The following is a 21,610-nucleotide window of genomic DNA, read 5'->3' as shown; positions in this document are numbered from 1 at the left end:
TGTTCACGACATTCACCCAGCTGGCAGCAAACCCAGCCCCGGCCCGCAAAAAGTAGCCCAACACCGTCGATATGTTTTAAAAAATAAAACATGACCCAACAGCGCCACCCAGAGGAGCCGCAGCGTCGGGCTACTGAGAGGTTCAGGTAATGTCGGAAAAAGTATGACTACCTGTCTATTGAGTCACAGCTAAGAAAATTGTCTCCTCTAAGGCAGCGGTCCCCAACCTTTTTTGCGCCACGGACCGGTTTATGCCCGACAATATTTTCACGGACCGGCAATAAGGTGTCGCGGATAAATACAACAAAATAAAACTAGTGCCGGTACCGAAAAAAAGAAGATTTATTCATAACACACGTGAAAAGACCCAGGAAAACCGAGTTAACGATAAAAACGATAACAAAATAACGCTGAAAACCGATAAAAACCCTGAAAACCATACATTTCACACCTGAGCCTCAACTCTCGCGGCCCGGTACCAAACGACTCACGGACCGGTACCGGTCCGAGGCCCGGGGGTTGGGGACCGCTGCTCTAAGGGGTTTAAGATAGTTAAATTTTTTTTGCACAGCGGGAAGAAAAATTAAAAGTCTTGTAAAAGTCATGCAATAAACTTATCTAAAAAATATTAAGGAAGGAGAACAGAGGGAAAAGTCCAAATTACACAAAATTACACCAGAACCTTGATGGAATTATGAAATCAGAACAACCTCCAACACCCATCAGATTGCATGTGGTGCTATCTAAAAAAATCATCTGACTAGTAACAGCTTCATTTGTCAGGATGACGATGAACCCAAACATGCTGCAAAGGGAGTAAAAGCATACTTGGACCGAAAACCCCCCCCCAAACCCACAGTGGGACACTATTAGTCATGGATTAGCCTCCCCAGAGCTTGGATCCAGCATTACTGACAAAGAAAGAAACAACAGGCAGTCAACATCCAAAGAAGTTCTTTGAATATCCTTTAAAAAGCCTGGAGAAGTATTCTTGAAAAATGCTTTTACAATAAAAATTACAATAAAGCCTAACCGTAAGAGACTTCAGGCTGTATTAAAGAATGAAGGTGGTCGTGCCAAAAACACTGACTTTCAAGCTTATTAGTATTCTGCAAACACGGTTACATTCTGTATTTCCATATTTCTAACAAAATATAATGAAATAAGTGTGGCTCAAGCCTTTTGCACATTATTCCTGAAAACAATGTGTATTGATAATCTGAGAGTATTTTCTGTTTATTTTGTTTCATTTTTCTATTCTCTTTCTGCTTTATTGTTGATATCTACGACAAAACAACAACAACAATAACACGTAAAGATAATACAGCTAAAAACAGTACGGTTATGTGTACAGCAACAACGATCACGTCAATTAAGCTCTCTGCCTGTGCATCTTGTTATCCCTCAAGCTAAAACATACAAGGAGCACATGAAGGCACCATTGCTTATGCAGACAAGTTTAAAGAATGAGGAACAGAGAATAAACTAAAATTAAACCTCCCAAGTGAAACCATGAAATAAATATCCCCCTTCGAGACATTTTTTCCCCATTGTAAGTCTGATAAACTTCTGTCTCACAGAGTTGGGAGCGTCATAAATCGCTTCTTCACACCCCAAATCCGTTTCTTGGTTCGGATTAATGCAGTTTAAAGGCACAATTGGTGAGTAACTGTGGCTGTAAGTAAATTACTGCACTTAAATCATGTGGATTATTCATCTCGGGGCTCGGACTTGAGCCAGCGATCGCTACAACTTTAAGAAATAAATTGCATGTTTTTTTTTTTCTTTTCTTCAGGAAATCACATGGAGGTGCTCCCGTGCTCACATGACAGGCTGAACCATGGCAGGAGAGATCAGTGAAGGTAGAGTGCCGAAACTTCTTAAAGTCCTTTTTATGACTGTATCGCCAAATAATTTCCATATTGGATTTATTTATTTTTCTCGACTTTGCGATGTCGGAAAAGTTTAAAGTGTGAATATTCCTGCGAGCTAAAATCGCTATGAGAATTTTTGAGTAGGCAACATTACGATCGGAATCAATCTTCTTTGGAAAAGCCGTCGTGTGCGCGTTTTATCTCACCTGTTGATGTTTTCTTGATACCAGTGAAGCTACAGTCTTGGTGATTTTTCCCGGTAAAGGTTATGTAAGCGGTGAACAGGGCTACTTAGTTTGGGAGCTGTTTTACTTCCATTTGGAAAACTTTCCCTTGTCCACTGAAATACCTAAAAACCCCGTAGTGATATTATCTCTGCTTTATTCATCTTATCTAGTCCGCACTTCTCTAAAAGGTTGTTAATATAATACATTTCGAGGCTTTTTTGTTTTATTTGTTTTTTGTCTGATTTTTGGATGCCTTAAAAGATTCAAGTCAACACAGTAGCCTGTAATTTCTATGTGGGGTAATATAAAACCACGAGATAGGAAATAAAGCGAGTAGTTTCATAAAATTAGTTTCTGGTGACCCCTGCACTGGTTACCACTTCATTATAATGGTGGAATATTTCTCAAATTTGGGCAGTTGTGATGCTATGTAGGTGTTGTTCCTCTTTTAGGCTCAGTTCCTGCCTATTACAGGGAAGTGCATGAGGCCATCCGCTGTAGGACAGATGAGAGAGTGCAGGTTGAGGTTTTTCAGCGGCTGCTCCAAAGGACTGATCTCTCCAAGGTGGTCTTAAACCAGGTGCGGGGTCCACACTTAAAGCATTCATGCTGCCACAGGCAGAGACTGCAGTGTTATTTAAAACTGTAACTTTTACTTATTAACTGGCACTGGCCCAAAGCAGCCTACTGTAATGGACTATACAGCCCACACTGAACCGAAATAATAGAGGAATATCCCATTCACCCATCCCTATTTTTTGCATATTACCAATGTGACATATGCACTCACAGTTTTATAGTGACATGAGGCTGGGATAGAAAAGGATTACAGACTGGTGAATTGAAGCCTTTAGTCAAAGAGACAATTTAATAAATTAAATGGGCTGCTATGCCACATTTTTGCTCAACTGTTCACTTTAATTTTGATAAGGGATGCTTTGTGAATTAGTGTTAGCAAATGCAGACAGAGTAGATAAAGACACAATATTTTATCAGGTCGCCACTGTGAGATAGGCTCCAGTGCCCCTGTCACCCTGAGTTGGATGAGTGGTTGAGACAAAGGATAGTGGGATGAATATCTTATCAGCAGGAAGTAACATTGTTGGCTTGCAGGCACTGAATACATAGCGGTGTGTCCCGTGGTTTTTGTTTGCGTTAATGCTGAGATATACAACACATGCACAATATGAAATTTCTCTGAAGTTACAATGTCTGTAGGTTTTGGCTCAAAGGTTTTCTAATTTCTGCTACATAACTTTGCACTTTTGCTGTAACAAAACAAATTTAAAGAAATGTTTTTTTTTTTTAATGTCCCGTTCCCTGACCCCATTGCATATCATTGCCTTTGTGTATACTGTGCACTTTTCGCAAAAGGAATGCAAACCACATTTGAATTTGGTTGTCAGACTGTAAAATTGTGACTCTGAGGCCATATTGTCTTTGTCCTCTTCAGATTGCTGAGCATGTTGACTCCACCGATGGATTCCTGAGCAAATTATCACTCTATAAAGCGCTTGCTTTGATTGCTCTCGCTCAGCAGGGCAAGCAACCGAGTCCCAAACTCTTGGAGAACTGCATACTAGGTAGGGGACAGTGACAGCAGTGTTGTAAATGTTTTGCTTAATGAGTAGTTTGGAAAGTCTTCAGTGTGTAAAACGGCAACGCCAGCATTTCCTCTGCTGTCAGGATAAATCATTTGCAAAGATATAAATGTCACTGTTTTTATTGACCATATAGATGTAAGGTTTCACTTTTAAATAGAAGGATTTTTTAAAAATGACAGCTCTAAACTGAAAAGTACCAACTGCATAAAATTTTCATTTCACTTGCCTCATGTGGCTTCATTTAGTTTTATTTTATTTTGGTAGGGAAGACTTTGCTATATTTAAGTGTTGCATTCTTTCACTAGCCCCACAGAGGGAAGATGACAGGGGGAGAGGTTTTTATGGTTTTCATTGAGGTAGCCATTATGCTGGCTTGAGTTAGATCCATCCCCGATCTTCTGTGATTATTTAAGGCCCTCTCTGTTATTTCAGGTGTGGCCAGTGTGGCAGCTTGCTGCATGCCACTTCCTTGTCTGCTCCAGAATGAGCCTTATGCATTTGTGGGAGTACATTACATTCAATTCACGATCTTCCTGGAATGTCCTAGAAGAAATGAAAAGCAGATCACATGAAGGCTACACACAATACTGAGCTAGCAGGAGACAAACAGAGGGAAACACGTAGTCTTCTGTTGAAAAACAGAAAAGTGGTTTTAACATCAGCATTCCTCCCACTTGGGAAATTCACTTCTCTCTAGATCCATTGATTCGATCACGGAAAACAAATATTAGATCTTGGTTGTTGCTGTGTGGTTGTCAGAGTTACCGAAACCTCAGCTCGGGGAGCCGAGGGACCTGAGCACACTGAGGATGCAGCCGGCTCAGGACGACGTGCTGACATTGTCGCAGACGCTGGACGGGCTTCTGGCGAAAGACACGGTCCAGGTGGAGCTCATTCCTGAGAAGAAAGGCCTGTTCCTCAAACATGTGGAGTACCAGGTCACCAGCCAGGTAAGGCACCAAATAAAACCTGATACAGTAAATATGTGTGTTACATTGGTCTAAAAAGAAACTAGAAACTCTGCTTCTCGATCGGTATTTAAATAATATGAACTAATCTAGAACACTATGTGAACTACTACACTGTAACTCTTTCTCTTAAATTTTCTTGTCTTTGCTTTTTGTTTTATTCAGCGTTATAAGATATCAGTTTACCGGCGTTATAGCGACTTCGATGTCTTCCACGAGGTTTTGCTTCAGAGATTTGCCTACAGAGTGGTGCCAGCTTTGCCACCTAAAAGGATGTTAAAGGGAGGTAGGTCAGGTTTTTTGTTTCTGCATTGAATCATTTTACAGTTTATCTTTTTAGCTGAACATGTCTGTTACTTCAGATTTGTTTGGAGATTATTTGCATGTATATTCTCTACAGAATGGTTGACAAACACATAGCCAAGCATTTTGGCGGGTAAAGAATAAAAGTTACATATTAATACAGGAGGTTTCAAACTGATGAATTTAAAAAATATAAAAGAAACTAGTGATGTGTAAAAATCCGCCTGTTTCCTCTTTATGTAGATTCTTATGCACTGATGAATCCTCACAAAAACGCTTGGTTAGACACTGACTCACTTAAGTCTTAACCAGCTATAGAATATCTAAAAAAATGCATCATCATATGCAAATCAGCTTTTGCACCATAGGTGCTTTTTGATGCATAACATCGGAAGAGTTCTCCATTTATGGTTTTTAAGTAAATTGACATAGACTTCAAGTTTAAGCTAAAGTTTGCCCCCGTTTATACCCCACACACCCCTCTCTGTCAGCGCTAACACTCCTGGTCAAACTGCTCATGGTGTTTGTTCTCTGCTGCGTCTCTCCACAGTCCTGACCTCTCTCTCTGAGCGGGAGTTCATTGAGGGGAGGAGACGTGGTCTCGGCAGATTTATTAACTTGGTGGCTCGACATCCCTTCTTCTCAGAGGATGAGCTGGTCAAGACCTTCCTCACTTTCAGTGGCTCTGTATGTCGTTTCTTTAACTCACTCCCTGTTTCTTTTGTGTTGGCTGTTGCCCAGTAAGCATTATGGTCATGATGACTGATAGTGCAATGCATCCTGTTTTAGCTAATCTGTGTCTTTTTCCCCCCCAAACTCTGACCTCCTCACCCTCCTCTTCCCAAACAGGATGTTCAATCTAGGCTGCGTGACACTTGTAAGAAAATGGGTGACGAGTTCATGATTAACAGAATCGCAACTCAGGCAAAGGTTTGCACATGGTTGATGACTCCAGTTGTACTTTTCTCATAAAGAATCGCCTGCTTTTAAGGATTCAGACAGCACAAAAGAGCTTTGCCTCACTTGTTTTACAGGAATATCTCCCAGCTGACATTCAGGCTCAGTTTTCGACAAGCAGAGAGATGATTAGAAATATCCACAACAGCTTCCAGAGGCTGCGGGACAGAGCTGAGAAAATGGTGGAGCGCTCTAAGGACAATGCATCTGATCTCCTCATGTTTGGCAAAGAGCTCAGGTATTTTATTATTACGGGTATAAACTTAATCTTTCTGTAGTATCCGCAGGTATTGGAGTTTTTGGTAATAAGGTTCAAATCCTCAGTGTTATCTGTGATTCTGTTCCTGGTTGTTAACTTGAAATGAGTTTGGCAGCTAGCACACCACAATATTACTTTCTCCCTCTGTAATATTGTATTTTCTGCAGTACACTGGGCTCAGATGCCTCGCCTCTTCCCTCCTTGGCCTCTTCACAAAGCACCTGGGGGACCCTGCGCCAGTCGCTGAAGAGCCTTTCTGTGGAGTTCGCTGTGCTGTCTGACAAAGCTGCTCAGCAGGTATAGCCCTCAGTCTTTCATCTTCACCACCTGCTCTGCTGTGTTTGTCCAAAACTGGCACTGGGTAATAAATGTTGTTTTGTTAATGTCCTCAGGGCCGGCGAGAAGAAGATGATGTTGTGGAAAAATTGAATCTTTTCCTGGATTTGCTGCAGTCGTACAGGGTGAGTGAGTTTCACTTTTGGTTCTCGCCTTTCACTCCACCTCCAGGGGATCCTCAACCTTTTGTGTGGCAGTTACTTTTGTCCTGCCTGCTGTTTTCTGATAGAAGCGCAATGAATATTTGTAAATTTAAATTGAAGTGCATTTAGTTACCAAAGTCAGAATATTATGTAATGGACTGTTTTAACCTCACTCCGCTGAAATTGCAGTTTTATTCGTGGGTGGAATTTTTTTGATTTTGCAAAGCAGCTGGTGGGTTAATAAGAAAGCATTTTCCACAGCGTCTATCAAATCTATTAACCAAAAAAAACAACATGCATAAAGTTCTTCCATTACCCCTGGTTGTTATGTGCAGCACAGTGTGTTTCCCTACAATTTGGATTCAAATAAAGAAGTACTTTGTTTCTCAAGGATCTCTGTGAGCGGCATGAGAAGGGCGTCCTCCACGAGCACCAGAAAGCATTGCACAAGTACAGTGTGATGAAGAGGCAGATGATGAGTGCCACTGTGCAGCCCAAAGAGCAGGCATCTGTGGAGCAGCTGGAATCGCGAATTGTTCAGGTGATCATTTCATTTTCTCTTTTGTGAGCCTTCAGAGTGTGAACTTATTTACTGCTTCAAAAGTAAAATTCCAAAACGACTGGAGTTCATATAATAGTAACATGTGCCCTTAAAACACACACACTGACCATATATTTGTGTGGGTTCGCATTTGAATGGAGCTATAGCCTTGTGAGCCATTAAAAAAATATTAAAATGTTGGGGATGAGAGAAATTTGTCATCTGCACATTATCCTGTTCCACTACATCCCAATGGTGCTCTATTAGATTGAGATGTATTGACTATGAAGGCCATTCGAGTACAGTGAACACATTGTCATGTTAACCTGCTGAAAATGGCCATCAGAAGATGGGTACAATGTGGTCATAAAGGGACAGGCATACTCCTCAATAGACTGTTTAAACGCTTAATTGGTACTAAAGCACCTGAAGTATGCAAAGAAAATATCCCCGTGTTTCTACATCACTATCACCAGCCTGAACAAAACAGGGTGGATCCATGCCTTCATGATGTTTACACCAAATTCCGAACAATCTGAATCTCACAGTAGACATCAAGACTCATCAATTTCCAGTTGTCCAGTTTTGGTGAATCTGTGTGAATTTGTAGACTTGGCTTCTTGTTCTTAGCTGACAGGAGTGGTATCTGGTGTGGTCTTTGACTGTTGTAGCCCTTCTGCTTCAAGGTTAGATGTGTTGTGCATTCAGAGATGCTCTTTTGCTACTTTTATTTATTTTTCTGTTGCTTTCCTATCAGATCGAAGCAGTCTGGCCATTCCACTCTGACCTCTGTCATTAACAAAGCATTTTCAAGCCATCCTCTGTAAACCCTAGAGATGGTTATGCAGGCAAAATATACATAGGGTGCCCCGTCAATGCATGTAATGCTCTCCAAAAACAGAGAGATTATTAGTTGACTAATATGTGAGATTAATGCTCTGTAATATTATGTACAACAGTCATGAATGAATGATGAAAGGTAATTACAGTGTTGACATGACAACACAAAATGAATCAATTTTAAATCCTATAGACTCTTTTAAATGTAATTGAATAATTTGTGGGCTTCTTGTTTTGGTAATGAGAGTAGAGCTTCATCATGTTGTTGTTGTTTTTTTGTTTTTTTTCATATTTAGCCCCAACGCTTGTACATGTGAAATTAGACAACGGTCACTCCATATAAACTGTTTTATTTCTAATAATTTCCATCCTTTAATAAGCGGTAAAGACATCTTCCTGTATGTTTATTCTAATAACAGCAAGAAAATGCCATCCAGACCATGGAGCTGCGTAACTACTTCTCCCTATTCTGCCTTCATCAAGAAACACAGCTTATCTTCACGTACCTTCCGATTACCTCGCACATTCTCGGATCTTTCGTTAACTCCCAGGTCCAAGGACACCGAGAGGTGAGACAGCTTTTTGAAAATAATTTTTCTACAGATCCACCTTTATGGCGACACCTCTTCAGTAAGGTCAAATAAGTTATAAATTGGCTACTGAAACGGATGGATGGTATAGCTGAACAGACCAGCCTTTTTCATCTGGGATTTGAAACCAAGCAAAGCAGTAACGGTTATGTACTTCCTTCTGATCGCTGGTTTTCAGTTTCTGTGGTTCAAGTACTTGAATGCTTCTTTTTTTCAGTGGGTCTTAAAGCTGGAAAGTATTGAGCAATATATTCTGTGCAGTAAAATACACCATTGTTTTCCCTTTCTTTTTAGATGGGGGAGGTGTGGAGTGAATTGCAGCCAAAGCTTGGGTGTCTCTTCAGCGGTAACAATGGATTGAAACACTCCGTCTGAAACCTAAATGTACATGAGATGAAAAAGGAAAAACACAGCCAGTGAGGATTGCAAACTAGAAAATAAAGCTCTTTGAGCTAAAAGAGAGGGGAAAAAAGCACAGCTTTTCATTCAGTTAGAGAATTTACACATTATGTCTGATCATTGGCCATGTCACCTGCATGGGACAGCTGGCTCGTAAAACACTTTACGCTCTGCTTCGGAGTAAAGTCCAGTTCACTATTAACTTTTTATAATTATTTGAACATGTCAGGAAAATCCTCTGAGGTGTTATTTTGTAACAGATACAAGGCTGGTGCATTCATTTCTGCATTCTGACTAGTTAAAGCACCTGTATGTGATATTTAAATTTTCCACACTAAGATGAAACAAGTGGTGAAGGACAGAAAGGCTGACTTTATTAAAGGACAGGACTATTTAAAATCTTACTGTTCTTGCTGAATAACATTGGACCAGTATATTATTTTGTTTTAGAAATGTTAGTTCGTAGGGATGTGTATCAGCATACTCTTCCTGCTTTTTGTTATTTACATCAAGAGTTTTCGCTGCCTGAAGTATTTGCAAGCGTCCCAGTTTTTATTTTAATAAGCTATTTCAAACATCTGACCTTAAACTGTAGGATAATATGAAGGGCCGAGGTGAGATCTATGAAAGGATAATGTCTGGCACTAGTGACATAATATGTTGATAATAACACTATAAGCTATTGATTTACTACCAAAGACAAAGCTGCCTAAATACACTCCTTTGCTATACATAAAAGCAGGACTCCTGCATCGCTCCAATTTAACAATCATCGCTTTTATTTCTTTAAGAAGATTTTTGCGCACATCAGCCAACAGATGAATTATTATCAGGACAAAAATGTCTGGATTTTGCTGGATTTTCTTCTCATTCACTGTCTGACTTTGTACTTTTCTAAAACTATGTACATTTTTGATTTTTTGTACACACATACTGTCATATAACAGAGAATATACTTTACTCAAATATATGTAACAAAGGTGCAATTTGGGGTTCATGTTAAAGAAGCTATGTTTCAAATGGCAAATACACCCAAGTGACCTGGTTTAAACATGTATTTTATGAAGAAACTCCCAATACCGTACAGTATGAAACAATTATTTTAGTAATCGTCTTGATTTAGAAAACGTGCTGCACAGAATATGAAACCTAATGAATTCAGAACTGTATATACTGTAAATATTCCACTAAAGCGGTGCTTCAAAAATTGTGTTGAATCAGATACTTTAAAAATAAAATGAGAATATGGATGTTTTCTTTCAGTGTAGTGCTGCTTTGATTTTCATGGGGAAAAAACCTGTAAAGAAATAAAAAGGTTTCTAATTGTGTTACAACTGCATAACATGTAAACCCTCCACAGGATATCCTCGTTTCCTCCGCATAATGACACAAAACAACCGTGATGTTGGATTATTCCTGGTATTTCTCAATTTCCAGAAGACTGAGGTTTTATATTGGTCCCTGATGTAAAAGCCACCAATAACAGCTCGATTATTTCCCTTCAGAGCTCCTCCACTTCTTCCAGTGTGTGGCTGAGAATCACATCGTGACCCTGAAACTTGAAGTATCCAACGAATTTCTTCTTCTGCAGCATCAGAGGGAACCACAGTATATCATCGGCCCACATCTGACTGAAAGGAATTTTGTCACTTTCGAACCACTGAGGCCTCATTTCTAGAAAACAAAAGAAAAAATAATTAGACCTCCGGAGAATGAAATCGCATTTTATCATCTGCCTTCAGATATCATCTGCCTTTCACTGTCATTTTTTGTGCCATTTCTTAGTTACTGTCCAGAGAACAGAGAGATTTATTATTAAATCAATTCAAGTTGCTTTAGGACTTCAATCCTAGGTAGACAACAGACATCTGCATTACGGCAGTGCAGATAACACTTTCACTCATTTCCTGCTTTATCTTATCGGTTTTATACAAAACAAAACTTTTATATGACAAGCTGTTAAAATCAAACACTTTAATGTTATTTGATGTGCCTTAAAACGCTCATAAGTGTATGCTGAAATAGTTATTGTCACTAAAATTACTCTTTTTTTTAGAATTTTTTCTAGTCAAAGATTAGAGATTAAAAAACTCCACCATATTCATTCATTCTTTCTTAACCTTAACAAGATGCTAGAAATGGTTGGATCTTTGTTTTTTTATTTAATAGCTTGACTAGACTGTTCTTGACTAAACAAACTTCATACTTAATTAATCCCCTGATTGGTTATTAGTATTTTTCAACTTTTTAATTTCTGTCTTGTTAAATCACTGTTAAAACCACATTACACAATTTCCCTTAACTTCACCACATTTCAGTTAAGCTTTTTTCCCTCTACTTATCTCTTCACCTCCTGGCTGTTTGACTTCTCTTACCCTCCAGACTCTTTGGTTCACTGCTAATGCCTGAACGCTCGAGGAGCTGAGGTTTGCCGAGCGCCTCCAGACTTCACCCTGCTGACCTTGGCTAAATTGCCTGGAAAGACATCCTTGCAAGTTCTTCCTGCTAAGGGCATCAACTCTTCTTTGTTTATTTACAATCTTTACCACTGAGAGCACAATTATAGATTTTTCTTTCCACTTCACAAATATACTATACACGCTCCTACTTCTATCTCATACAAAACAGTCAAATAGTCAAACAAAATCTAACACAGGATACGACTGGTTTAGACAATTGCAGACCCATTTCCAGACTTCTACTAATTTCTAAAATAACTCACAAAACTACTGCTTACCAGCTTTATCAGCTGGTTGAGGGACATTGTACTTAAAAAAAAAAAAAGTATACCAGCCATCAGACCAAACCAATTAACATATTATTGATCTGGTATTTCTGGCACTGCTATCAAATGGTTTTATTAATAGTTATTTGACAGAGACTTCAAAATTCATAATAACTTTGTCTTTATCTTCTCTTTTCCCATGTGACATCTCTCAAAGCTCCACCCTTGCACCATTTCTGCTTTCATTACACATTTCATGTTTTAGAGTTCTCATATTTCTTATTTCTTACTGCTGCTAATCTAATAATATGTAGCTATACTTTCCTATTACACCTATCAACCAATTTTCACTATCATTACCGACTGAGTGTCTTTAAGTATCTCAAAACTGAGGTCCATGTGTTCAGACCTGACAGCTTCTCTAAGGAGATCGGTCACTAGCCCTGCAACATCAAATAATCTGTGAGGAGTTTTGCAGTTATTTTGACCAGCATTTGAATTTTGAGCCTCAACTCTCTAACCTCATGCACTCATTTCTTTCAACTAAGAAACATCACTAAAATCAAACCTTTATTGTAACCTTCTACTTTGAACACACACTCCAACCTTCTGTCTGCTGTAAGTTATTGTACCTTACTTTTGATTTGCACTACTCGGTCCTCTCTAGCACACCCTCAAAAACCACAAAGTGCTTGCACATCACGCCTATTCCTATTCTTGCTATCATAAACCTTGCATGGAACTCAAAAGCCATGAAACCCCCCAGTGTAGCTGCACTATGACAGATTGGCATAGAAGAGTGGGCCAACATTTCATTAAAACCTAATGTCAGAGCCTGACTCTAGTTATTAGAAGAATTTGGCTTCAATTGCTTTGCTCAGACTGCTTGTTTCACTTTAAATTTTGCTGGAAAAATATAAAACTAGTACAGCCTGCAAAACAACCCCCCCTGAAGATGTCAGGAGGAGGTCAAATGCTTTTCACAGACTACACAGAACTCTTAACTATGAACATCTGCTCCAGTACTGCACAATTATTAGATATATTTTTTCTTGCTACCTAACATTTCTACTCAACTCCATTTAAAAAGCTTTTTCGGCTGTTCACTTATTCGCTTATTATTAAGGGGTCACCAAAGTGGATGGATTTGCATATTCAACAAATTTGATTTTATAAAACCTTTAAAATATTATTTTCATTAAGAAATGTGACAGATATGAAAACTGAACTGTTGATTTTAAGTTTGGGTCAAACATCACTTTAACAGTAAGTTACAAAAAATGTTTTGCATCAAGTTATTAGGACTCAATTATATTTATTATAAATGTATTGAAATATAAAATATTTTCCTGCCAAACTGTTAGGCACTGTGCAACAAACAGTCTTTGCATCTCCTCTCATAGGGCACCATTATCTGAAACTTATAGGCAACAGTGAACTAAAATTCACCACCCCAAGCTCTCTCTGTTTCCTCTCATTTCAACAATATGACTTTCAAACTATAATACCACTGGATTTCCTCATTTTTCAGTGTGGTGCAGCGGACGGCATACCATCGGATTCTGTCGGTTCTCCATTATATGTGTCAGCTCTGAAAACATGGACATCAAGTAGCTGCGTTTCTCCCACAAATTCAAATTTGATATTTCCGATCTTGTCGAGAGCATCCACCGTGAGACCACTTTCTTCTTCCAGCTCTCTGAAAGGAAAAAACATCAAATAAATGTTTAATTATGTGGGTCTTAAAAATAAGCTCACTGTAGACGTCACACGGACACTAAAAGCAACTAAAAATGGCAAAGTAATGATATCAGTGGTTCTAGGACACAATCTATTTGTGGCATTTGCTTTACCCTCTACACAAAACATTTTAAGATTATTAAAAAAAAATTAGTATGAGAGTAAAAGGTCTGGTTAAGAGCTTGTGGGCTGAACTTTGAGATCGGGGTCAAAGTGTTGCTGCAAACTGCAGAGGGTAGTAAAATATGCCAGAATAGCATGTTCAGGTTGACTGAATGTCAAATTTCTGGTACTTTTATTCTCTCTTATCTTTTTTTAAAAAGTAACTAACCATTAATACACTAATATGTGACATAGCCTAAAACCGCCGGGGCTGCTTTCTAATAAAAATGTGTCCTCAGAGAAGAAATTAATATAAGAGCTTTGTTGCTTTCTATGAAGGTGTGGCAGGGCGTGGTCTGCGGTGCCGCTGCAGTGGAGGCGGACGCACCTGAGCGGCATCTGCAATCACGCCTCGCCGGCATAAAGAGTCTGTACTGGGTCCTGTCAGTTCCTGTTGTTGGCGATGTGTTCGGCTGGTGGCTGGAAAGCTGCAGCCGTGTGTGTCATCATTCATTTACAGAAGGTTAAATCTTGGTAAAGGTACACTTTATACATATCTTACTCATCACAAGAGCTTCAGAGATCAGAACTGTTAGGGGCAGGGATGACGACTTTTAAAAGACTGAAAAAAAATTAAAATTTTATGGAACCATGCAGCAGCTCTTTTTGTTTTATTTTCTGGGGATTCACCCCAATCATAAAAAAAAAATAAACAACTGCAAAAATGATGCATTAGCAGCATCCAAGAAAACACTCCACCTTAAAAGCTGCTGGTAGTTGCCAGCAGCAAGTGAATTTTAATGTTCCTTCCACAGAATATTATACATTACACTCAACATATTAACAGACACTAATTTCTATGATTAGGACCATTAATTACAAACTGCAGTTTTCCTCTTTTTCTTTTTATTTAATCAATCACACTTTTTAAAAGAAGCTCTTTTGTCTAGCAATATTTTCAGTCACAACACGTTATCTAAGGGCCCTCATTTTGGCTTTTTAGCCCCCAGTATTCAAGCCAAACACAACCTTAAGTTCCCTTCACTAAAAGAAATGTTTTGACTGGTGTTACTTATCTTTGTTGTCTCACCTTCAATGCACAGAATGATATGCAGAGTTGGACACTAGAGTCTGTTAAAAGTTTTGAGAGCCAATACAGGTTCAAAAAGCAACTTAAACAAGTTAATTCGGAAAATGTGAAAGCTGAAATTGCTGTGGAAGAAATGCAAAATAAATGTTTGCCTATTCACTGACCAGGATTTATTAAATTAGGAGTGAAGCTAGGATTGGGAAGTGGGTTAAGATGATTTTTAGTATTACCCTTACCTGACCATTACATGAAGAACTAAGTGTTTCTAACTCAGTCTTGTTACCCATCACATTTCACTTGTGTTCCCATCACTTGTTACCCTTTAGCATTCCAAATATCCTAAACACAAAGCTGGTCTCACTACGTGTTTAAGGGAAAACGGCTTGAGAACTCGCCTAATAGTTTTTTGGGGGTTTCCTTCCTTTGCTTTGAAGCAAATTTCCTGCAGATGATTGATCACAGATTGTCCAGACTCCACATTAATGTGTTTCCCCCCACACACTTACACAGTACTCACACTTACAGAGTACAGCATATCAAACTCCCTCTTTTTCAGTCGTCTCCTTAACCCTTGCACAACACTGTTACTTTGCTGTTGGATATAAATACAGACAGAGTTTGGTCTTAAAATCCAAAACCTAGTGTTATGTTTTGTCATATGTTTTTAATGGTTCATGTTAAAGCTGTAACTGTATCTACCATGACAGGTATCACAGTGCATATTGATGTGATAATATGCACCGTGAAACTGGTTAAACTACACTTAAAACTACTTTAGATAAAAACACAAGGGCTATAAGAAAATACACCTGTAATAACCTAAAAGATGCTTTGTGTTTGCAGAAATTTGTGCAAAAACAAAACAAAACAACAACAACAAAAATAAAACAAAACAAAAAAAACATAGTTGCACATCCAAACGTGCTGTGCTGTGAAATCTAGTGACCGTGGGGATTCAAGAAACCAGTTTCAGATGATTTAAGCTTTGGGATGAAGTATGTCAATTAAACAGCACAACTTTTCGTTTCTCTTTGTGGTTTATTAGCAGGTTTTATTGACACAAATTCATTACGAGAAATGCATTTAGTGTTTTATTATTATCCTGCTGGAAGGAGCCATTAGAACATGGGCACACCGTGGTGCAGAAATGGATGGACATGGTCAGTAACAATATTCAGGTAGGCTGGTAGCATTTAGATGATGTTCAGCTGGTACTAAGGTGCCCTAAGTGTGCCAAGAAAATATCCCAGACACATTAAACCAGTACTGCCCGCCGCTGATACAAGGCAGAATGGATCCATGCTTTCATGTAATTTACAACAAATTCTGACCCCATGATCTGAGTGTCACAGTCAAAATTGAGACTCAGACCAGTTGACATTTTTCCAGTCTTCTATTGTCCAATTTTGGTCCCCATGAGAATCGTACCCTTAGTTTCTCGTTCTTAGCTGATCGTTGTTGCAGCTTTTGGAGTCTTCTGCTGTTTCCTTCCTACCAGCTTCCCAATTAGTTTCGTCACACTTAAGACCACTTCATTTCAAAATCGTTTAAATCACGAGTCTATTATTATTATAATATAAAAAGTGTTGAAAGCAACTAAACTTGCCTCCTAGCAGCGTCCTCAATAGTTTCTCCAGGCTGAACTTTGCCCCCAAACCCGTTCCACTTTCCAGCTCCAAAGCCCCTCTTCTTCATGCCCAGTAGCACTCTGCCCGGCTGGACTACGAACACAAGGGTCAGTAGCTTGGAGCTCAACATCTCGCCTGAGTGTGGAGGTAAAGAAATCTGATGTTAAACTAACGCAATGCATCTCTACTGTGCTGCACAGTAAGCGTAATCAGCTGCACACTGCGCTGTGTGCTAACATAGTTACCTGCTAAGTAAAACTGTGCTGGCGTATTGAAACCAGGAAATCTTGCTCAGCGGTTGCCGAAGAAAAAACGTAACTGTTTATAAAAACAGTATACTTTGAGTTCAACAACTCCCGCGTGCAGCGGCAGATCGGTGGTCACGTGATGTGCTGATGCGTAAGAGCGTGGATGAGTACGATTGACGTAAACTCAGCTCACCGGGTCCATCGCTTTCTTGCTAGATCGGTTAACCGTGGTTACCATGAAATGTGTTCGACTAGAAACTGCAGCTGGTTAATGCTGCAGTTACAACACGTGTTATCTCAAGATAACCCAACAACAAATGGAGGTTATCAGTAACATCAGAGCTAATGTTATTATCATGGTATTTATGTTGAAAAATTCTACTGAAAATACAATTTTATTGATTGATTATTTTTATTTTGTTAATATAACAAAAACTGCTTCTAAAAGCTTCGTTATGTCTCTGATGGTTCTCAGTCATCTAGGTCATCCAGGCCCTAAATGCTTCTTTACTTACTTTCATTACTATGTAGACTACTAGTAATAATAAGAAAAGCAATAATACTTAAATGCACTTTAATCATGCCTTACAAAAAAGATTCCACCTGAAATCTGTAAAATTTAAGGTTGAGTTTACCATTCAAAAACTGAAGAACATTTTCCAATCTAAATTTGCAACAAATCATCTTTGTGGCCCATATTATTATTAAAAGTTTATAGAGAAACCCAACTGGATAAACAACTGAATAAACAAAGGAAAATGGATGAATGGCTGGACTATAGAGAATCTGGAGAACTATCTGCATGTAAAGATCATTACTAACAGATGTGATCTCCCAGCCCTCAAATTAATCTACAGCACACAACATTCCATAATGTGAAATCACTGCAGGGGGTCTGAAGAAATGCCACTTCGTCTCCTGTACTTGGATGGCATGGTCTGACACATAAAAGCTACTTCAGTCTGCTCCCTTGCCTCAGCTGGTAGCTCCATATGTTTTGATTTGGTAAAGTTTTACATCAGATGCTCTTCCTGACAGAACCCCCAAAGAGAGTGGAATCGAATTGGTGACTTTGGTGAGCCAATGTGTTATTCACCAATCAAACTCTCCAATGCTTTTTGGAAAGCATTTGTGCTTTACATATGCTGCAATCTATTCCTTTAGGGAAGGTCTCGTCTGTCTTTGACAGTGTCACACCTTCTGCACATATTAGAGCACTGTAATAAGAGTCTGGATGCTAAACTGGCTTAATATAGCTTGCCTGTCTTCTCCCACATTAAAAGATTTTGTAAACAGTAAAAAATAAATAAAGAAATGTGACCTAGGATTTCTCAGTATTGTATAAACTTAAAACAAATGGAAAAATAAATTACTGTAGGCACATTAGCCTCAATCTGTCCCAGATAGGAACACTTGTTGTGTACGTGTTTTGCAGTAAGGGGACGTATATAGGCACGCACCTAACGATTTTGCCCTTAACCAATGAGGAGGGGGGGGGGGGGCGTGTATTTTGACGCAAGCGCAGTTCAGCATGCGGTACACGTGACTGCGCACTGTAATAACAATGTGGATGTTTTCCTTGCAGAGGAGATACCTGCACTCCTCGTTGTGTTTGATGAAGAAACTGAAGGGTAAGACGCCAGCAGAGCAGCGCTGGCTCCGACGGCAGCTTAAAGACCCGTATGTCAAAGCTTCTCAGGCCCAAAACTTTCGATGCAGGAGCGCCTTCAAGCTTCTAGAGATAGATGACAAGTTCAGGCTCTTACAGCCTGGATACGCTGTGGTGGACTGCGGAGCTGCTCCTGGAGCCTGGAGCCAGGTGGCAGTCCAGAGGGTCAATTCAGCTGTGACAGGTGAGAGGACAGGTGTCTAATCACACACGTTTGTGGGAGGGGCGCTATGATATGATTGTTACAACGTTTAACCTAGAGTTTTTGTGCTTTTGCTAAGACTGTATGTCAGGGACGACTTTAAACCCAACCTTATAATAGTTTGTCCGATTTCTCCCTATTGCGTAGTGCTTCTGTAGTTTTCCAAGCGTAAAGTATTGTGGCTCATCCCTAATTTTCCTAATAAGATTATATAGGCATCGTAAAATGTCATATTGATTGATTTTGTTTTTAAATATCTGCAGTGTGGTTTGAATATTAGCATTCAGAAACCGAAGCTGGTCTTAATATCCATCATGTCGGCGTTTATTCTTAGTGATGCAGATTGATGGGAATAGTCTGCACTACATTTACCACACAAACAAAAAGCAGTGCTCTGCAAAAAACAGAAGCAGATGTGATAGACTGTGATGTATTACCAAGCTGAAAGTTATTGAAGCCTATGGCAGATGCATTAATAAAAGCAGAAAATTCACAAAAGAAACGTGTATTGATGACAATATAGAACACGTGCTATTATAATTTGATATAATTATGTATTATTATAATTATCAAATGAGTTGTCTTGCTTCTCTAGTTGATCGTGCAAGGAAATAGACTGACTTTTATATCCAGACTTGTCTTTCTTGTAGCTCAGCCTTAAATAACAGAAAAAATAAGCTTGTAAATTAAAGTCACTATCTTTCCTATTACCTTAGATCCAGAGTTGCCTCGTGGTATGGTTGTTGGCATTGATTTGCTGAACATACCGCCTCTGGATGGTGCTCACTTCCTGTCCAGTTGCGATGTCACAGACCCTGCCACACATGCCAAGCTGTTGGAGCTTCTTCCCCACGGCAAGGCTCATGTCATCCTGAGCGACATGGCACCCAATGCCAGCGGTTTCAGAGAGATGGACCACGAGAGACTCATCACAATGTGTTTGTCTTTGATAGACTTGGCTGAGAAAATTTTACAGCCCCAGGGTTCTCTTCTTTGTAAATACTGGGATGGGATCCTTGCTCATAAACTCCAGGAAACACTCTCAAGTGTGTTCAGTAGTGTTCGGACTTTAAAGCCAGATTCCAGCAGAAAAGACTCAGCTGAACGATATTTCCTTGCTAGAATGTTCAGAAGGCCAGTAAACTGATGTTTAATTATGGAGTGTGTGCTCCGTTCAGTCTGAGCATGACGAAGGGGCTCTCTTAGTGGCTGTCATCAAAAGATGGCACTGTTGAGGCATAAGTAAGGCTGACTGCTCCAGGCACAGAAGCAAACACATTAAACACTGTGATGCTGGCTTTTAAGCCCTGCAAACTTAACACAGCAGCAGTGAATCAGTAATATGTAAACCTATGCAAGAATCAGTTTGATATTCCTCAAGAGCCCAATGCAGTGCTTCTCTGAAGTTATTGTTTGCCCCAAGTGTTTGTTCTACACACTCAGACTGGTATTTGCTTTGTTACAGAAAGTCATCTACCAGTGGTGCTTATGCTAATAATTTGCACTGCCAGCCATGTAGAAATATGTAATAATTCTCTCACTGAGAGCTCACAGAGAGCGAAAACTAATACATAAGAGTCAAACACAGTATGACTAACTGGAAGTGGGATGCTACTCAAGTGTTATTGGGTTCTGACAGTGAAAACATGTCCATTTCCTGTGAAAATGTTATAAGCACAGTCATTTCAGTTTTTTTTTTTTTTTTTTTTTTTAACTTCATATTTTCACAGATCTCCTTTAAATCACTGAGGTGAACACTTTCATTTGTTTCTATTTTTTTTTAGTACAACTGGTCATGAAATAAAAGCACATTTTGTAGTCGTACTGTGTCACAGTCTTGTCCTGACTTGTAGCGCCATTCACCAGAGCCAGGTGCATATACGATGTCAGTATCTTCTCTTCCCATCTTAGTGCATTCGTTTTCATGTATGTACAAGCAGCTATCATTTTTAGAGGGCATTTTATGCTTTTAGTCCAGTGACAGAAATAGATTGGGAATGACTTGGCACAAAGGTCTCCAGCTGGACACGTACTTGGGATGTTGCTTTACCCTTTGGCCAAAAGGGCTCTGTCATGTACAAATGAGTGAATAACAATGAAATGCAACCATGCGCAGAGGTTCAAAGGAGAAGGAGTTATTTCAGGCACCCCTGGTTCTAAAAGGAAAAATCCCCATTCATTTTACAAACAGAGATGCAATTCGCTGAATACTTCTACAGCTTGTATGTCTTTCATGGTTAAATAAATCAGTACAAAAGATTAACATCTGTGTTGGCAAACATTTGGTTCTTTAGTAAAAAGTTATAGGTCAAGCCAGACGATAGCTTGATCTCAAGTAAAAGAAGTATTTTTCTTTTGAATTCTGATTAATTTGTGGGTGGATTTGTAACAAATCTACCATAAAAATAAAGTTCTTTAAATTTGTTTTTAAAGGTATAGTAATCCTTACTACTGCAGTAAAAGCAAATGCAGTCTCTAGAGGGATAAAGAGCCTAAAGAGGCTCTCTTATGGTTTTGGGTAGAAATGTTTGGAAGTTAGTAATTTACAATAGTTGAGTAATGAGGTCAAAGATGCATAACATTTAGAGGATGTGCATGTTGCTTTTTAGATTCTAAATTTGTGCAAAAATGTTGAGCCACCTCATATTTCCTAATGTTTTGCTAGAAAAATCTCAAATGGGGGCAATGATTTATTTTCTTCTGATTTTTTTTTTTTTTTTTTTTTTTTCCTGGTGTGTCTGGTCAAGTTCTTTTCTACTTTGGTAAACCTCGGGAAAATAGGGAGAAAAGACTTTCTTAAGAAGGAATTCACATCAGTCACCCTTCCACCGAGACCATTTGTGATGAAGATTCAGTGAACAGTAGATGGATCAACTGAAGGACCGTATGCAATCTGCTGGAGTTTGCTTTTTTAGGCCTGACACTTCTTTTGTCCTCTACTTGTCCAGTTTACAATTTTTTTTTTAAAGAACATAACACACACCCTGCCAAGATGTGACATTTTTAGCTAATAGTTTTTTGGGAATCATCTTGTTGGTCAGAAAATAGTATTTTTTCAAACTGTTTTATCTTTGGCAAGAAATGGGAACAAATTATGTTTTGTTGACAGGTTGTTGGTAACAAATTACCCAAAGATACATTTTCAAATGGATTATTTGCTTACTG

At 39.0% G+C, this 21,610-nt stretch overlaps 3 protein-coding genes across 4 annotated transcripts; 2 read left to right on the top strand and 1 right to left on the bottom strand.

The window, feature by feature from the left end:
- Window positions 1-17: 17 nt before the first annotated feature.
- Window positions 18-10,291, top strand: snx8a (sorting nexin 8a). 2 transcript variants are annotated; one of them, XM_013269607.3, is made up of 15 exons: window positions 18-146; window positions 1,581-1,661; window positions 1,796-1,862; window positions 2,554-2,681; window positions 3,555-3,684; window positions 4,465-4,655; window positions 4,839-4,959; window positions 5,527-5,663; window positions 5,826-5,906; window positions 6,011-6,171; window positions 6,360-6,489; window positions 6,585-6,653; window positions 7,063-7,212; window positions 8,472-8,621; window positions 8,937-10,291. In XM_013269607.3, exons 3-15 carry the CDS (start codon window positions 1,841-1,843, stop codon window positions 9,015-9,017), a joined length of 1,551 nt encoding a protein of 516 aa, XP_013125061.1. In that variant the 5' UTR covers window positions 18-146; window positions 1,581-1,661; window positions 1,796-1,840; the 3' UTR covers window positions 9,018-10,291. The 2 variants fall into 2 exon arrangements, with proteins under 2 accessions (XP_013125061.1, XP_003442224.1); XM_003442176.5 differs by lacking the exon at window positions 18-146 and having other exon boundaries at window positions 1,497-1,661.
- Window positions 10,213-16,799, bottom strand: nudt1 (nudix (nucleoside diphosphate linked moiety X)-type motif 1). Its single transcript, XM_005468815.4, has 4 exons — window positions 16,572-16,799; window positions 16,305-16,461; window positions 13,320-13,465; window positions 10,213-10,715 (listed from the first exon to the last, which is right to left on the bottom strand). Exons 2-4 carry the CDS (start codon window positions 16,454-16,456, stop codon window positions 10,543-10,545), a joined length of 471 nt encoding a protein of 156 aa, XP_005468872.1. The 5' UTR covers window positions 16,457-16,461; window positions 16,572-16,799; the 3' UTR covers window positions 10,213-10,542.
- Window positions 16,800-18,057: 1,258 nt separating this feature from the next.
- On the top strand, window positions 18,058-20,376 carry mrm2 (mitochondrial rRNA methyltransferase 2). The gene is made up of 2 exons (XM_003442177.4): window positions 18,058-18,427; window positions 19,162-20,376. Exons 1-2 carry the CDS (start codon window positions 18,139-18,141, stop codon window positions 19,590-19,592), a joined length of 720 nt encoding a protein of 239 aa, XP_003442225.1. The 5' UTR covers window positions 18,058-18,138; the 3' UTR covers window positions 19,593-20,376.
- Window positions 20,377-21,610: the final 1,234 nt, after the last annotated feature.

Source organism: Oreochromis niloticus, linkage group LG4, assembly GCF_001858045.2.
Source record: "Oreochromis niloticus isolate F11D_XX linkage group LG4, O_niloticus_UMD_NMBU, whole genome shotgun sequence".
Lineage (NCBI taxonomy): Eukaryota > Metazoa > Chordata > Actinopteri > Cichliformes > Cichlidae > Oreochromis > Oreochromis niloticus.
Note: the sequence above shows the minus strand (reverse complement) of the source record. Positions and strands in the feature narration are given on the sequence as shown.

What these genes read in the sequence shown, in the direction of transcription:
- snx8a (XM_013269607.3), top strand. Translation starts at nt 1,841, where the DNA reads ATGGCAGGAGAGATCAGTGAAG. An exon ending in AGTACCAGGTCACCAGCCAG is followed by an intron (nt 4,656 to 4,838) that starts GTAAGGCACCAA and finishes TGTTTTATTCAG; the next exon opens with CGTTATAAGATATCAGTTTA. An exon ending in GAATCGCAACTCAGGCAAAG is followed by an intron (nt 5,907 to 6,010) that starts GTTTGCACATGG and finishes CTTGTTTTACAG; the next exon opens with GAATATCTCCCAGCTGACAT.
- nudt1 (XM_005468815.4), bottom strand. Translation starts at nt 16,456, where the DNA reads ATGTTGAGCTCCAAGCTACTGACCCTTGTGTTCGTAGTCCAGCCGGGC. An exon ending in ATTGAGGACGCTGCTAGGAG is followed by an intron (nt 13,466 to 16,304) that starts GCAAGTTTAGTT and finishes TTTTCCTTTCAG; the next exon opens with AGAGCTGGAAGAAGAAAGTG. An exon ending in AGAACCGACAGAATCCGATG is followed by an intron (nt 10,716 to 13,319) that starts GTATGCCGTCCG and finishes TTTGTTTTCTAG; the next exon opens with AAATGAGGCCTCAGTGGTTC.
- mrm2 (XM_003442177.4), top strand. Translation starts at nt 18,139, where the DNA reads ATGTGGATGTTTTCCTTGCAGAGGAGATACCTGCACTCCTCGTTGTGT. An exon ending in GGTCAATTCAGCTGTGACAG is followed by an intron (nt 18,428 to 19,161) that starts GTGAGAGGACAG and finishes CTATTACCTTAG; the next exon opens with ATCCAGAGTTGCCTCGTGGT.